We start from the raw sequence: 18,703 nt of genomic DNA on the forward strand, positions 1-18,703 counted from the left end.
GACACTATTACTACTGGGGCTAATATAAGGGACACTATTACTACTGGGGCCACTCTGCCCGTGGCAGCATACCTCAAGCTGACTTAGGGTATGCTTACATGTGGCGGAAATGCTGCGGAATGTCTACAGCTGAAATTTCCGCTGCAAATTACACAGCATTTCTGCATCCAAATAACAGTCAAGATCTGCACCATTGGTGGAGATTTCGACTGCAAAACCACAGCTGATTTCATGCTATGCGGCGCTCCCCCTCACCTCCTCTCTTCCTCTCTCTTCCCCTCTCAGTGGGTTGCAATGGGAGAGGGCGGAACTGGGGCGGAGCTAAGTCCAGCCCCCTACCCATGTCCATAGCCGGCAATGGACGTGGGCGGGACAAAGCAGAGCTTAGCTCCGCCCCACCCCCTCCCGTTGCAAACGCCAGACTGGAGGAGAGAGGCAGAGACCTGCTGTAAATAAGCTTTTAAACTCACATTTGATCAGAATTTTTTTTTTTTTTTTTAAAGCAGCGAAAAACACCGCTGGAAGTGCAGCAGTGTAAAATCAGCCTAATCAAGGCAAAGGATACATATACCAAATACTAAAAAAAAAAATAAAATCTACTTGCTATATTTGGTTGTTGATGCTTCTGTGTAATTTTCTGGTGTTCACGAGACTGAAGAATGGATAAAATTGTACTAATTGCTTTGATAGTTAATTAAATAAAGGGCGCCTTTTGCACTGAGCTGTACATCATATGCTACCATCAGGGGTGCAAACCTAAATTTTCTTTATTTTCTGTGGTAATTTATCCAAAAGGTTAACGGACAGCCAACATTTTTTACGGACACATTGGTGAGACCCTCCCGAACGATAAAGATTGTAAGTGATACATGTTTATTGGTGAGATGCAGATATTAACTCATTACTGGTGTTTACAGGATGATAAATACAGTCATAATAACCTGCTCAAGTACCATCAGCCTTTAAACAACTTCATGGACGCATTTAATAATCCCCTTGTATTTACGGACCGTGTAGGAATTTCTGGACGGTTGGCGACCCTGGTTACCGTGTATTTTATAAACACACGCCTATAAATGAGGCATGTCCATTACACATATTTGCTTCTTGGCACATACAAACAAGGGTATCACTAAGGGTTATCACTAATCTGACACCTTTCTATATCCAGAACAGGTTTTACTAGCGGATCAGTGTAAAGGATTTTGCAGGTCTGGGTTTCAGCCAGATAAACTGCTCAGCTAATGAGGTCTATTAGATAAACAACCTTTTACTTGTATTTGCATATATTCCCACGAATGAAAAGAATATAGAATGTATCCATAATTAACCATTTCTACTCCGTATGTTACACTAGAATGAATTCTAAGTATTTAATAACCTAGAGATCAATCCGCTGTAGAGCGTGTAGTGACAGATTAGTGTGCCAAGCTCAGACTCTTCCCATATGTCTATGTGGGATAAGTGGTGTTACATCCTTATTGTTTGCATTAATTGGCAACCATGGTCGTTTTTTTTTAGTCGGTGATCTATATTGTCCTCATTCCACCTTTCTCACGTGCTGCAGAACAGAAGTGTGCTTTAGCCTCTAGCCGCATAGAGCATTGCACACGCTCTACATGTTATATGTAATTGCAGATACATTGGTCCAATGTTATTATGTTATAGCACATTTGTAGTGATGTACCACAGATACTCTTCATAGAGGAGGCTCGCCGTATGCTGCTGACAATATATGTACCCAGTACAATTGTTAGCAGGTAACTGAAGTACTTGAAAAGGTTAATGAATAAATATTTTCACCAGAAATGATAAAAAATAAACAAAAAAAAAAACACACAGTAAATACTCGAATTGGTATGTTACATTTCTAATGTCTACGGTTCAACCAAAAACATGCAGAATGGAGGAAAACGAGCATGCTCTCCGTTCTACTCACTTCTGGTGGCTGCCACTTCTCCAGCACGTTGTCCGAATCTATGTGCTTCCGAAACTCCAAATGCTATAGGAAATAAAAAATTGAGAGAATTAATAAACAGCATTTCTTATTAATGTGAATAGTAGTGATTTAAAGGGCCACGCCGATAATTTTTTTTTTTTGTCATTTATTCATTATGTAGCTATCCCCCATTATATATAAGTGCACTAGTGTTACCTTGGTTAGTTATTTCTTTCTGTCTGAAACTCCTGGCCTTTTCCCCTCAGATGGTCATGTAATCTCAGTTCTGACCAGCTCAGATCTCTTTGGGGGTTATGGGTCCATTTTCTATTCAGTTTCTCAGACTGTGGGATGCGGTTGCATGGATCTATCACTGAATCTGTGTTGAGGGGCAGACAGGCATTCCTGTCACAGTTACTGATGATGATCACACAGGTATAATAGAGGAGATCACAGCTTATTTTCCTGTCTGCATACTTATGGTTGGTAGCTTATTTAGGGGGAATATAAAAAGTAAAGATAATTAAACTGTGCTTCCAGCAGACAAAGATGGTATAGCCTTAGCTAATGTTAGGCAGAAGCATCATGGGACTGATTGAAAAGTAAAAAGGTAAAATTAAATCTTACTATCAATATGGTGGCTGACAGGGGGCAGCAATGCAGGAAAGGGACTGGAATACATAGAGACTCTCACAGTGCGACAGGCAATCAAGTTAGAGGGGCAAGCATGGAAAAATGTATTTTAGCCAGAGTGGCTCTTTATGGAATGGAAGAATTGCCATTGTTTGAGATTGTGATTAAAAGGCGTTGCCATGCTTTCTTTAGTGTATAATTTTGTTTCTAGGAGGGGCTTGGAGGACAATATCTGTTTTTAGACTATCTATTTTTTCTATTGCATATGTTGTGGGGATAGCTCCAGATTGTTGGGGAGTTTGACGGTGACTGGCACAAACTTTGAGAGCACAGGGGCGTGAATACACCCAGCGGCTCACGTGGGTCCATTGCTAGCCTACATAGAGTGGAAGATTCCTACCAATAAGTCTATTAGGTTATGAGCATTGTGTTAATAAGAGAGTATCCAGCTGTCAAGATGGAAATGATGCAGTTACCCAGGAGCACTGCCCTAACTATAGGGGATGCGTCTGAACCCGGGCCCAGGAGCTTTAGGAGGTTCATAAGGCCTCTCCTTTCCATATAGGGATCCCAGTACTAAGAATAAAGCATTGTAATTGGGGGCCTTGTTACAGGTTTTGCATTAGGGCCCAGGAGCTTCAAGTTATGCCTCTGTATTAAGGGGTTAAGAGAAGTTGGGGGGCCCATGAGCCTTTAGCTAAGCCCCTGCCCAGTAGGGTTAGCTGCTGCCAAAGCAATCGTGGGCATACACCCTTGCTCGCGCACCTTCACTATGGGGTTGCTGGTGCAGGAGAGAAAGAGGAATGTACACAGATTATGACCAAGTGTGGGTTTGAGGAAGTTGAAAGGCTGAACATTGTTGGGACTGTAACCAGGACTGTGGGCAAAGAGTCTGGGACAGTACAGACAAAAGTAACCACCGACCAGGCACCAAGAACTGCGTTTAGCTGAAGAGGAAGAGATTGGGTCAGACAATAACCCTGAAGACTAGAGATGAGCGAGCGTACTCGGAAAAGCACTACTCGCTCGAGTAATTTGCTTTATCCGAGTATCGCTGTGCTCGTCCCTGAAGATTCGGGTGCTGGCACGGAGCGGGGAGCTGCAGGAGAGAGCGGGGAGGAACGGAGGGGAGATCTTTCTCTCCCTCTCTCCTGCCCGCTCTCCCCTGCTCCCCGCTGCGACTCACCTGTCAGCCGCAGCGGCACCCGAATCTTCATGGACGAGCACAGCGATACTCGGATAAAGCACATTACTCGAGCGAGTAGTGCTTTTCCGAGTACGCTCGCTCATCTCTACTGAAGACCATTGCACTGTGCAACCTGTGTAGCAACTATTGTGCCTCTACTACCGAGGAAGAATGTGATCTGACTGCACTGAACTCAAGTGACCGCTCCCGAATGGCGAAGTATAACAATGAGAGAATATGCCCAAAGGGCTAAAACAGGCTTGTACTCTCCCAAGGGTTGGTCGATTTATGTTGCCATTAGTTTGCATTGCATGCTACTGCGGGCACCCACGTGGGAGACAAGTGTCTCTAAAGTGTCTGATAATGTGTACACACAGACATCACCGAAAACGTGAGACGTGCAGTTTGCAGTTTGCTCACAATGTTTAGAGTTTTAGTACAGTTGCAGAGGTTATCATTTTTACTTGCAGGTATAAAGTCCTCACCTTTCGAAGCATACTCTCTGATTTCTGCAGGTTAAAGCATCGGGCTAGGAGATGGGGCAGAGGGGAGAAGAGATTAGACAGAGATTATAGGGATATTACATTACAGACACATAATCCATAATCCTTAACTCTATGGTGACCAGAGTGCGTGCAGCGAGGAGGAAAATAACTGCAGGCTTATCCGGCTGCAAAAAAAATAACCAGTCAAGTATATCAGCCATTCATGCATTACAGCGACTCCGAGACGGACACTCTCACTGTAACCTGTAGCATTGTTCCCGACCTTTAAAAACTGTTTAGATTAAATACAATCAAATCAAATTTTGGCATACAAATATAGATTTACTGTATGGCTGGGTTCACAAGATTTAAAATAGTTTTTGATACTTTTTTTGCCTTTTGAAGAATGACGGCAAAAAGTTTATTATTTCCTGCCATTAGGAAAACTTTTTTTTTAAAAGGATCAAATACTACATGAATGAAATGCTATGTGTATACAGTGAACACAGCCTCAGGCTACAAGGCACACGGCTATAGTTTACAGATCCGTAGATTTCACATAATCTACGGATAGCGCGCGGCCCCACTATAGCCTATGAGGCTGTACACATGAGCAGTTTTTCATATGGACCAATGATCTATAGGAAAAAAACAAAATTCATGGTATGTAGTATTCCCATCCGTTTCCATAGATGAAAATAGGACTGTGCATTTCGGGGAACACGCAGACACCGATGAGTTGTACCAGAGTTTCTTAGTTGCAACTCGCATTTCCGGCCGTATGCCTCTAATACCAGATAATACATTATCAGCAGAAATTTGTTGTGACAACTTTTATAAAAACTCAGTCTGGAATTGACCTCTGCCCGCAAAATTCAGAATCAATGGTCCTGTGCCATTGTAGAGGGAAATAATGACGTTGGTATCTAACATTAGTATCAGAGCTCAGACTGAGCTGTCATCAGGGAGACGCCGAACCCCATCATACCGAAATTGATTTAGCCAACCTTGTGTGCCCTTGTATCAGACAGCTGAACAGAGCCGAGAGCAGGCTGTGCAGGCATAGACAAGCCAGCTGCTCATTACTGCTGCCGATTGTCTACATTTTACATCTGTTTATGGAAAAACATGCGATTTATGTCCCTGTGTTTTGGCTGTGTACACATCTGTGTTGTAGGCCCCATTCTGCAACACGCTGAACTCTTGTGTATGGGGAAATGTTGTGTGGCACGATGGAAGCCCGAGGGACCGCAGTCAATTAGGTCCGTGGGTGACTATTCATTTCCGTCATAGCTCGGATCTGTCCCCGGCTGGAATTCCATTTTCCTTTCCCCGTGATGAAACGAGTAAACAGAATGTCACAACGTAGATGTAAACGAAGCCTAACACTTCACTTGTTCTATCTGTAGTTGGGATTATATATATTATATTTAATATATATTAAATTTAAAGGGGTTGTCTCGCGAAAGCAAGTGGGGTTAAGTACTTCTGTATGGCCATATTAATGCACTTTGTAATGTACATCGTGCATTAAATATGAGCCATACAGAAGTTATTCATTTACCTGCTCCGTTGCTGGCGTCCCCGTCTCCATCTAATTTCGGTGTCTTCTTGCATTTTTAGACGCGCTTGCGCAGATGGGTCTTCTCCCTTCGGCTCAGCTCGTCAGCATCGGCGTTTTGGCTCCGCCCCCTTGTACGCGTCATCACGTAGCTCCGCCCCCGACACATGTGCCGATTCCAGCCTACTGATTGGCTGGAATCGGCACATGTGACGGGGCAGAGCCACGCGATGATGCGTACAAGGGGGCGGAGCCAACACACCGATGCTGACGAGCTGAGCCGAAGGGAGAAGACCCATCTGCGCAAGCGCGTCTAAAAATGCAAGAAGATACCGAAATTAGACGGAGCCATGGAGACGGGGACGCCAGCAACGGAGCAGGTAAATGAATAACTTCTGTATGGCTCATATTTAATGCACGATGTATATTACAAAGTGCATTAATATGGCCATACAGAAGTGTATACCCCCACTTGCTTTCGCGAGACAACCCCTTTAAGTTAATTTATAATGATCTAAATCAATAATCCCAAAACAAAATTAAGGCTTATCATAGGGCACCAAGTTTCAAGGCTGCTAATAAAGTATGATGACAATCATTGTACTGCAATTTCCATATAAATCTCATTTACAGGTCAGATAGTTTATCTTTCAGCTCACTTATCAATAACTGTCGGTTTGAAGTCTTTATATCATTAGACTAGTAATGATATGGGTATCTGACTCTGGCATATCTGACTTTAATGTTACCAATCTGATATCCACATTCAAAGTGGAAGGTCCAGAGATGATTGATAGTGAAGTGCCAGCTCGACTATCACGTGGAGACAAGAATCCACTCTCCAGCACCTCCTGGTTTTAATCTAGTCTATCCTCCAACTAAAGGGCTTTGCTGATAACAGTTATTACCACCGAAAGATACAAAATTTATTATTCTAAACCTTGGTGCCCTATCACATTATTGGGATTTCCCTGGTAATTATTTCATATCTTTCTTACCTCGAAGAAAGCGCAGCAGCATGTAGTCATCCTGACTGTACGAAGGGAACTGGGGCAAAATGTCTTTGACATTCTCACGGAACTGCAGACAAGGAAAAGGAGCCTTAAAATACTTGTTACAGTAAGGATCTTCTGAAAATAACAAATGGACATTTCATATAATAGTGACTAAAATGTATCAAAGACTTGAGTATATTAGTAATCCTGGTGGTAGATATGAGATAATGGGTAGGATCAGTTCAATGGTTCTCAACGCTTGGATTTTTACCTTTCCGGTCCTTTGTTTAGCCAACACAAGCACCCTCTACTATAGGAACAATCATTAGGCTGAGGTGAACAGGCATGCCAGGGAAGATAACGGTCATCCTACTATCTTAAGCCTGTGGTCAGCTTAGAATGGTTAGGGTCCTCTCCTCTTTTATATCACCAGTAACAGATATTTTAAAAGGATTATCCAAAATTGATTTTTATCACAAATCCATAGATTAGGTGATAAAAGTCTGATTAGTGGTGGGCTCACCACTGAGATACCCAGCAATTCTGAGAACGGGTGTCCTGTGTCCCCCTGTCCTCCTCACTGCACCCCCTACATTGAGGAGGAGATTGAAAAGAGCAGTGGTTGAACAGTCATCTCTAATGGGACTGCTGGAAACAGCTGACCACTTCTACTTGTCTATTTCAGTCAGCCCATTGAAATGAATATGTAAGCACCATGTATGCTAAAGCTGCTCCATTTAAATTCCAACTCATTGTTGGGGGTGCAGTGAGTTCACAGTGAGGTGGAGAGCGAGACATGAGATCCCCATTATCGGGATCAGTGGTGGTCTCAGCAGCAAGATCCTCACTGATCAGACTTTTAGCCCTTATCCTGACTGCTCTCACATATGGTCTCGGCAAAGAGCTGCAATTTCATTTTCGTTTTTGGAAGCAGATTCCTGCTCCGACAGCAACTTTTATCACACCCCATCATTGATGAGGTGCGCTATAATGAAGAAAATAGAGTAGACAGCTCTGCATTCGAGCACGTCTGCGAGGATCCATTGAAATTAATGGGAACGATATACCGCAATTACTGCGGCATTCAAAACGCTGCAGTGATCATGGGGGAAATAAATGGATGTGTGAGAGTGGCCTAAGGATAGGTGATAAAAGCTGTTTTTATGAGAGTATCTTTTAGGCTTTAAATTGTTTTTATTGCTATTAAGGGCTCTTTGACATGGCTGTTGGCGTTTTTACGTGTGCCTGCTGGTGCCTTAAAAACACGTGAAGGGGCAGACAAATGTAACGTTTGTTCGCCCGCTCAGACGACAGGGGCACAGCACATATTCTCCAAGCCTACAATGCCATTGGGTGGGGGGAGACAGTTTAGCTCTGCTAAGCTGTTCTCCCCTTACTCTCCCCCTCACCATCTCTCTGTAAGAGAAGGAGGCGGGACAGGGCGGGAGCCTAGCACACTAGCTCCCACCTCTTGCCACTCCGCCCCTTGTCAGCAGCCAGCAATGGGAGGGGGCGCCCTGTCCCACACCCTCCCATTACAAGCAGCCGGCAAGGGGCGGAGAAAGGGAGAGAGTTTAGTAATCATGCTAAACTCTCTCCCACCTCCCCTCTCCGACAGCTGTTATAGGCTCCCATAGGAGTTTATGGTAGCGGCCATATTCTGGCCGGGAAAGATAGTTCCAGGACTATCTTTCCTGCCCGGCGTAAAAGCGTCCGGTGCTATATTGTTTGAATGGGTATACGGACACTTAGTGCTTCTAGCTACGAGAGAATACAACTAGCTACAAAGTGCCAGAACAGATAAATAAGTTTCTCTGCACAACTTGCTAGATCACACAACTGATTATCTGATCCCTTCACATTATTATAGACATGTTAACCATTCCCCTTCCTGGGGAGTACAAAGAACACTCTGATACATTTGTCATTGTCCTGAAGAATATATTTGGTGGAGGCGATTGGTGCTAAAGAGGATCTACAGCCTGTTAACCCCTTAAAGACCAGAGTGCTTCAGTCATAAAAAGGACCAGACACTTTTTAGCGATTTTTTTAAATTTTTATTCTGTAATTTATTTTTGTAACTTTTTTTATCATCATCTATATTCCACATGACATCATATAAGACTTCTGGGAGACGGTCACATAATATTCCTTTTTTAATTTCACACTTTTCCACTGTAACTGGATCATCCATAGGAGCTCAAGTTGCAGGTGAAAAAATCCCCCTAGTGTGACAGTAGTCACTGTCAGAGCTGGTCAGATGTCTGCTAGCCCAGAACCCAACCAGGTCCTGCTAGATTGCAGGAGCTTTAACCTTGCAGCGTATATTTACTATCAGCTGGGATTAAAGCCCAGGACCAAGTGCTGTATAATCATGGTACTTGATTTTAATTGGCTAAATTCAGGGGTTCCCTTACTTTTTCTCCCTGCACTGTGGATATTTACTGAACATGCTCAATAAAAGGGCTTCTGCAATTAAGCGGATTTCTGACATGTTTTACACGGCGGAATTCTACGGCGTGCCCCGCCGTTATTAGGTTCTATTGAACCTAATAGCTCAATGTTCATGCTGTGGAATTCAGCGGCGTGAAAGAAAACGCAGCATGTTCTAAATGCCGCGGGGATATGTGCAGCCGCTTTCTATTGTAGTCAATGGAAGCCGGCTATCACACTAGATTTCCGCTGTAGCACTGCATCATCTGACACTGCTGGCGCATCATGCGCTGTACTGCGCATGCGAGCCGGCACTTCATGCGGGACGTGTACACCAGATCCGGAGTGTAAAGTATGGTGGTTTTGGTTGGCGCTGTGGCAGGTGCCGTGGCGGACTCCACTGCGGTATTCCACTGGCGGAGTCAGTCATGGCCGTGGGCATGAGGCTAAAGACATGAATGGTGGGTCTGTTTAGAAGTAATTACTTAGATTGTGTTGTCTGTAATTGTGATCTATAGCAATCTGACCACATTTTATTAATGTAGCATGCAGGTCATTCCAGAGGACTCACTTATGTTTCCTTGCAACTATATATGTACATCAGTAACTTTATGGAGTAGAGTAATGATACGAATTCCCAGGAATTTAGATTGTACACCATTTGGGTACTTATTAAATGATTTAACCCTTTTTTGTCTGCGTTTTCTAAATCTAATAAAAACCTAAGGGCTTATTCTCACAAGTGTATATCGGCCGCCATTTTCAAGGCCGGCCGATATACACTACCATCTGAGCTGTCTTCCCCTAACCTCCCCCTCGCCAGCTCACCTCCTCTCTCCTCACCTCCGGCTGTTTGCAATGGGAGGGGTGAAGCTAAGCTTAGCCCCGTTCCCTCGCATTGCTGGCTACGGACGAGTGGCGGGAAGGGATCTTAGCTCCACTTGTAATGGCCGTATTTCGCTGCGTGCCACCCACTGGAGACATGTGCGTAGCACGCAGGAAGTATGCAATAAGATTGCGTATTTGCTGCACACCACTATTTTTCTTTCCTGAATGTTTTGCGCAATTCATGTGAACGGCAACATGGCTACCTCTGGAAGATTAGTATAGCATATTTCGTGCACAAAAACCCAAACGCAGAATATGCTATACCAACACGCTCGTATGAGACAACCCGAAATATTTTTCTAAAAAAAGGTCTTTAGTATTTTCCCCGAGTGCATAAACTGCATTTTTGCAAACCACCTTTTCTTCCTATAATGCTGAAAGTGAGATTTCAATAAAATGAGAAAAGCAATCAAATGAAAGAAGCCTTGTAAAAGCCGCATATTATCTTTTGGTTTATATTAGAGCAATTCCGGCCACAAATTGTATTACAGCGAAGCTCTGACAGCAAGAGCTAGATCTGTGCTGGATCCCCATCTGCCCGGCTCTGGGGCGGCTGCTATCTAGCCCTGTGCATTAGTATTCCCCACCACCACCTCTAGTGAATGGAAGTGACAAATACGGTCTTCAACATATTTCAGCCCAAGCAGCAAACAGGCGGAAAACGACTACTTGTTAGGGAGCCTTTGAATTGCTCTTCTTGCCATAGGATCCAATTCTTTAGGAGGGACGGCGTAGTATCTGTTAGTTCTGTCAAGGAGAGCGGGAGTTGCACTTTTACTGTGACACAAAAGCCAATGTGCCTAGATATTGTCTTATGGTGCCCATCTTTCTGGGTTGGTTTTCCTTGAGGTGTAATGAAATTTCTTTAGCTGGGCCACTCCAATGTCAGGATTCTTCTGGAAGGGTTTTGGCCATTTGTACATGCCTGGAAGATACAGCTTGATATATTACAATGGAGAAAGTACTGGGATAGATGGAAGCCCTGACATAGCAGCACAACAGCTAAGCTGTAGCAAGTGCAGCATAGCTGTTATAGCCATCTGTTCATTGGAATAGATACAGGCAGATACAATGTTTCCAGAGCGCCACTCACTTGCTGCTGTCATTTTCAATCATTCTGGTGTAAGGTATCACATTCTGTGATAGGTCTACATTGATGACCTCAGAGACATTGAAGGAGTACTTAAAGGGGTTGTCTCGCGCCGAAACGTTTTTTTGTTTTTTTTCAATAGGCCCCCCGTTCGGCGCGAGACAAACCCAAGGGATGGGTTAAAAAAAAAATTATATATATATTACTTACCCGAATCCCCGCTCTGCGACGACTTCTTTCTTCCTTCTCCAAGATGGCCGCCGGGATCTTCACCCACGATGCACCGTGGGTCTTCTCCCATGGTGCACCGTGAGCTCTGTGCGGTCCATTGCTGATTCCAGCCTCCTGATTGGCTGGAATCGGCACACGTGACGGGGCGGAGCTACGATGACGACGCGGGACCAGCTCTCCGGCACGAGCGGCCCCATTCACCAGGCAGAAGACCGGACTGCGCAAGCGCGTCTAAAAACGCCAGAAGACAGCGAATTTAGACGGATCCATGGCGACGGGGACGCTAGCAACGGAGCAGGTAAGTGAATAACTTCTGTATGGCTCATAATTAATGCACAATGTATATTACAAAGTACATTAATATGGCCATACAGAAGTGTATGACCCCACTTACTGCCGCGAGACAACCCCTTTAAGGCTGAGCTCACACAGGCAGATTTGGATTGCCATCCACTGTAAAAAGCAGCCTCCCACTGCGGATAGTGCGGACTCTGCTTCTAAGCCTGCGCCATCCATAGGGCGTAAATGTACACACATTTGCAAGAAGTGCTTCCCACCCCATTTACGGCCTGGGGCAGGAAGGGGTTAATTTAGTTGCAGTTTGAAAGTGCTCAATCTCCGATATGTCCTATCATAAGCACTCAGGCAAAATGAGAGAGCAAAAAGTACCCGCACTAAGCTGGTGCAATAGTAAAAGACACTCATGGGTGTGTAGGAAGAAAAACCAGTATGAGAATGTTAGTAGTAGAAGATGTTGTGTCTTATAGGAGGTGCAGCGGGGGCTTAGAATGAGCAGCACACGGCCACACTAAGTGGATGCGGATTATTCATCATTGTTTTATATGCAACATCTGGCGGATCCAGCATTTTCTGTGTAATAAAACTCATCAAATGCCAGAAGTGGACCGGCCTCAGAAGCTCAGAGCTTGGAAGCTCGTTTTCTATTAATCCTCAAAACACGAAAAATTCCATCATCTTAAGTATATGTAAAAGAGTTCTGAAGCACTTAGGAAAGTCAGACAAGTGGCAATTGTACCTCTCTATCAAGAGCCACGTGACGAATGTCCCTGTATCAGGTGAACGATGGCACTCCGGTCATAAACTCTATGGCTTACGCAGTCAAGGTCTCTACTTTGCTCTATGAACCTGATTAGATAAATCAGTTGCACTAACTCTTGGATGTCGGCCAGCTTATGCATATAATAACTGTACTGGTTGTTACTCTCTGCCAAGGCATGCATTATATTATATATTTACACACACTCTTTGTAAAAAGAAACACTCAAAAATCAAGCCCCTAGAAGAAGTTGTCGTTTTGGTGCAAAACTTGGCATACAGTTACATCTCAGGCAGATGTGCAAATGATTAGAGTTGTGTGATTAGATGAACAGTCTTGCCAGCTGAGGCCCTAAAAGTGGTTCTACCCTTGGCCTATAAAGGCTCTCAGAGGCTCCTTGTGTGTAGGGACCTCTTCTTCTGCTTGTGTAGAACTTGCTGACCATTAGACATGCGTCTATGATGGAATCAATGAGATTTTGCCCAGTTAACAGAGTTTGGGAGGGGAGCATTATTGGGTTGTGACAAGCTGGATGGTCATATCGATGAATTGCCCACCACCTGGGCTGTTTTCACCAGACTATTAGGAAATGTTGGGACCAGTGGATGCACAAGGCCACGCACAGAAGGCGACCGGGCTCGGGACACCCTCGACAGACCACCAGTAGAGAGGATTGTCTGTTCTACTGAAAGCACAAGCAGCTCCAATAGTTTCATTTCCCACCATCCAGAGACAGGTGGCATCATTGTTACAGGCCCCTGTGTCTGTTGGACCCATTTTCAGACCCTTGGCTGAAGGATATTTTGTCTCACAGCGCCCATTACAATCCTGCCTTTGCTGTGGAGCGGCACACTGCCCCGCACTGCCGGTTTAATGGTCAGGGGGGCCATCGTATACAACAGTCGGTCACCCCCTAGTAGTGGTTCGTGGGACAATGGCTGCTCAGTGATATGTTCAGGACATCCTGCAGCCACTTGTGTTCCTCTCATGGCGGCTTCCGAGAGGCATTTTTTCAGCAGGATAATGCTCAGCTGCATTCAGAGAGGACGTCACAGGAATGTCTCCACAATATTACCACACTTCCGTGGCTGCCTGGTCACTAGATTTATCACCAATAGAACATGTATGGGACCATCTGGGACGCCAACTTCAACAGCCAATGAGTTTACATGATCTAGAGGCTCAGTTACAGCAAATGTGGACCGATATGCTGCAGGATACTATACAGAACCTGTATGCCTCAATGTCTGCCTGTATCACATCTTGTATCCAAGCTAGAGGCAATACAACAGGGTACTAGAGCCTCCATGTGGGCCTGTATCACATCTTGTATCCAAGCTAGAGGTGGTACAACAGGGTACTGGAGCCTCCATGCCCACCTGTATCACATCTTGTATCCAAGATAGAGGCGGTACAACAGGGTACGAGAGCCTCCATGCCCATCCATATCACATCTTGTATCAAATCTAGAGGCAGTACAGCAGGGTACTAGAGCCTCCATGCCTGTCCATATCACATCTTGTATCCAAGCTAGAGGTGGTACAACAGGGTACTAGAGCCTCCATGCCTCCCCGTATCACATCTTGTATCCAAGCTAGAGGTGGTACAACAGGGTACTAGAGCCTCCATGCCCGCCCGTATCACATCTTGTATCCAAGCTAGAGGTGGTACAACAGGGTACTAGAGCCTCCATGGCCACCCATATCACATCTTGTATCAAATCTAGAGGCAGTACAACAGGGTACTAGAGCCTCCCTTCAAGTGTATCAGTTTTACACAATCCTTTTGCTCTGATACTGTAATCACTTATATTAATGTTACAGTCACACAGAGAAAGTTTCATCTGATTCCGACAATTCCTTCTAGATGATTGATTTTTTTGTCAGTGATTGTATTTTCCTGTCCTGTAGGGAGCCGTAGAGAAACTGCAGTACAAGATTGCATCTAGTGTTACATCTGAATAGCACATTCAGCGTGTATTATCTAACACCTGCTAAGGGATAGGATATAGTAGTTGAAGTTAATATGTAATAGTTGAGTGTGAGGCCGGTGATACACTGATGTATTCCAGCCGCATTTGTGTGTCTGTAATACGGATAAGTGTCCCGGCCTGACCACAGGTCTCTAGACCCCGAGCATCATAGGAGTCTAAGACGCTCTGAGTTTGGGTCAGGAGACCGGTGGTAAGACCAGGACACTTGTCTGTATTAAGGGCACATAAAGGTACGCAGAATGTGCTGCTGTATCACCGGCTAACAGCGAGTTCACACACAGAGGAATCACAGCAGAAATTGGGCTGCTGCATGCACACCAGAACCCCACTACAATGTAAGTCAATGGGGTTTTTAAGAAACCTCCTTCACTCACAGTGGAAGAAACCTGCATTGTAGCCCAGCCATACTACAGATGTAACACGTTCTGCATTGTAGCCCAGCCATACTACAGATGTAACACGTTCTGCATTGTAGCCCAGCCATACTACAGATGTAACACGTTCTGCATTGTAGTCCAGCCATACTACAGATGTAACACGTTCTGCATTGTAGCCCAGCCATACTACAGATGTAACACGTTCTGCATTGTAGTCCAGCCATACTACAGATGTAACACGTTCTGCATTGTAGCCCAGCCATACTACAGATGTAACACGTTCTGCATTGTAGCCCAGCCATACTACAGATGTAACATGTTCTGCATTGTAGCCCAGCCATACTACAGATGTAACACGTTCTGCATTGTAGCCCAGCCATACTACAGATGTAACACGTTCTGCATTGTAGCCCAGCCATACTACAGATGTAACACGTTCTGCATTGTAGCCCAGCCATACTACAGATGTAACAAGTTCTGCATTGTAGCCCAGCCATACTACAGATGTAACACGTTCTGCATTGTAGCCCAGCCATACTACAGATGTAACACGTTCTGCATTGTAGCCCAGCCATACTACAGATGTAACACGTTCTGCATTGTAGCCCAGCCATACTACAGATGTAACACGTTCTGCATTGTAGCCCAGCCATACTACAGATGTAACACGTTCTGCATTGTAGTCCAGCCATACTACAGATGTAACACGTTCTGCATTGTAGTCCAGCCATACTACAGATGTAACACGTTCTGCATTGTAGTCCAGCCATACTACAGATGTAACACGTTCTGCATTGTAGCCCAGCCATACTACAGATGTAACATGTTCTGCATTGTAGCCCAGCCATACTACAGATGTAACACGTTCTGCATTGTAGCCCAGCCATACTACAGATGTAACACGTTCTGCATTGTAGCCCAGCCATACTACAGATGTAACACGTTCTGCATTGTAGCCCAGCCATACTACAGATGTAACAAGTTCTGCATTGTAGCCCAGCCATACTACAGATGTAACACGTTCTGCATTGTAGCCCAGCCATACTACAGATGTAACACGTTCTGCATTGTAGCCCAGCCATACTACAGATGTAACACGTTCTGCATTGTAGCCCAGCCATACTACAGATGTAACACGTTCTGCATTGTAGCCCAGCCATACTACAGATGTAACACGTTCTGCATTGTAGCCCAGCCATACTACAGATGTAACACGTTCTGCATTGTAGCCCAGCCATACTACAGATGTAACACGTTCTGCATTGTAGCCCAGCCATACTACAGATGTAACATGTTCTAGCCGTTTGGGAAAAGCAACAGATTTTTGTCACACATTTCAGTCTCTACAATGTGAAACCCACAATAACATCATGTGCGGAAAATTTCTGTTTTGTGTGAATTCACCCTAAAAGACTGAGCAACTTTAACAAGGGCCAAATTGTGATGGCTAGATGATTGGGTCAGAGCGTCTTCCAAGGTGTTCCTGGCATGCAAGGGTCAGTAACCTACCAAGTTTGGTCCTGGGGAAGACCACCATCACAGAGATATGGCTGCACAAGACTCACTCAGGTGTTTGGGTATCACGGTCTGATCATTGGATGTCCAACCGTAGGAACCAACGGTGATCAGAACAACAGGGGTCCCGTGTCCCCTCAGAAGAATGTCAGTCCCCTTCATCCCTAGGGGACCGCCAGAGATAGCTGAGCGCTTGTACTTGGCCATCTCCAGCAGTGGCTAAGAAGACAGTCGGGTAGGGATACCATATGAAGTAGAGAGCAAAGTAGTCTCCGATTCACACATGAAATCCTATTCTTCTGTCCTGGTTTCTGACTCAGTGCCATTTTCGGCATAAAAGACATAAGCCCAAGATGGAGAGCGGTAGAGCAGCGAAAACTGTGGTGTGAAGGAAGCCTAACAGTAATTCCTATAAAAAAAGGAATTAATAAATTGACAACTGGGTGTTACCATTCCCATTGTCAAAGGGGTGTGCCGTTTCAGATCAGTACTAATCGGGCAGTGTCAAGACTGTGGGAACACCCCTAAATGGTGACACTGAGTCGTCCATTCATTCATACCTGGCTGGTAGCAACAGTATAAGGCCTGCTTCACACAGGCTACAAAATTGGGCAATTTTGTAGCAATGTGACTTCACTACAAAACGCATGTATGTGAAGCCCATGGTTTCCAATGGGTTCTTTCACATGAGAGATGTTTTGTAACCTGAAAGAACCCATTGGAAACCATGGGCTTCACATACGTGTGTTTTGTAGCGAAGTCACATTGCTACAAAATTGCCCAATTTTGTAGCCCGTGTGAAGCAGGCCTTATGCAGAGCTATAAAACAAGATGATCCAGAATGGTGGCATTATAAGGAATACAAGAATTTACTACGACAATGTCTGCAGAGCTGACAGATCCCCTCAGGCCACTATCACACATGCTGCCGGTAAAACGCCTCGATGTTACCGCCATTTTCAGACACAGGTTACTGCCAGCAACAGCGGATTTTAACGCACCCCATCATTCTGATGAGTGAGCAGGTGCGTTAATTGCGACAAAATAGAGCAAACAGTGCTAGAAAGTCGCGGTGCTAGAAAGTCGCGGTGCTAGAAAGCGCTGTGTTCGAGAGCATGTCTGCAAGGCCCCAAGGGAGCGTTATACCATGGCAGGAAATTGCATGTATGAGAGCGGCCTTGGGGCCCATCCAGCAAACTTTACCTTACCAATCCTCTGCCACTCCGCGCCGACACTTCCAGGCTCCCTGCTCCAGCAATGACAAGTCACTGGCGGCAGCGGGGACTGCAGTGGCACTGTGACATCACCAGTGATTGGCTGTCCTCACTGGGGCAGGAAGGACCAAGACTGATGGGAAGTGTCGGCACGGGGATCGGAAGGTAAGTATTACTACTTTTGTTAGTTCATAGCATTGTAAACTGTTGTGGCCGGACCAGTCCGTAAAAGGGAAAAGAACACATCTGGAACTCATTAGATGATTTAGTTATTTCAATTGGGGCATGTTTGTGTCTTGCATGCGAAAAAAAAAAACACGTCCTGTGAGTAGAAACAGTACGACACGCCGACACGCATGCAAATAAGCCTTGTTCATGGCACAGAGAAGTTGCGATCCGGCACATGCAAAGGAAGGAGGCCGGACCAGCTCACCTCTCTGCACTTCATGTAAGCTACAGTACTAAGGCCTCCCTCACACGGGCATGTTTGTACAGCGATTAGCGCTGCCTTTTCAGCACTGCACTGAACACTGTACAAGGCTCCCATTCATGTCAACGGGGCTGATCACAGCAGCATCAAAACGCTGCGCTTTGACAGCGATGCATGTTCTATCTTCAGCTGTTTTCGGCCATGCGTCGCCCATTGAAATGAATGGGCAGCGGTTTCCGCGCTGCTGAAAACATGACACAACTTGGTGCCCCTTTTTTGGATGCACTACCTACAAAAAAAAAGGGAATAGTCACCTAGCTGGTGCTGTCTGGGTACACGCTGCTGAGCTCCGGGCAGGCTGACAAAGCATCTATTGCTAGTGACAGCGATTGAAATCCCTGCCTCCCAGCGAGAGATTGCTCTGATTGGTTCAGGAGCACCAACTCCGCCAATCAGAGCCGGCGCTGGATGCACCAATCACAGCCATTCAAAGAATGGCTGTGATTGGTGCATCCAGCGCCAGCTGTGATTGGCTGAGCCTACTGACACTCAGCCAATCAGAGCAATCTCTTGCTGGATGTGGGGTCTTCAAACCCGTCACTAGCAGAAGATCCTCTGTTGGTGATGACAAGTGCCCGGAGCTCCGGAGAAGAACTGATTTTTTTTTCCAGCATAC

General features: G+C 45.2%; 1 protein-coding gene across 1 annotated transcript in view; it reads right to left on the reverse strand.

Moving 5' to 3' along the window:
- SEC14L2 (SEC14 like lipid binding 2) overlaps nt 1-18,703 on the reverse strand; it is a 37,597-nt gene that overhangs the window by 18,133 nt on the left and 761 nt on the right. Inside the window, exons 2-4 of the mRNA XM_066603768.1 lie at nt 6,803-6,884; nt 4,244-4,287; nt 1,940-2,002 (exon numbers count right to left, since the gene is read on the reverse strand). Coding sequence (XP_066459865.1) covers nt 1,940-2,002; nt 4,244-4,287; nt 6,803-6,884 — 189 coding nt within the window. The remainder of the gene's footprint in view (nt 1-1,939; nt 2,003-4,243; nt 4,288-6,802; nt 6,885-18,703) is intronic.

This window comes from Eleutherodactylus coqui, chromosome 5, assembly GCF_035609145.1.
Source record: "Eleutherodactylus coqui strain aEleCoq1 chromosome 5, aEleCoq1.hap1, whole genome shotgun sequence".
NCBI lineage: Eukaryota > Metazoa > Chordata > Amphibia > Anura > Eleutherodactylidae > Eleutherodactylus > Eleutherodactylus coqui.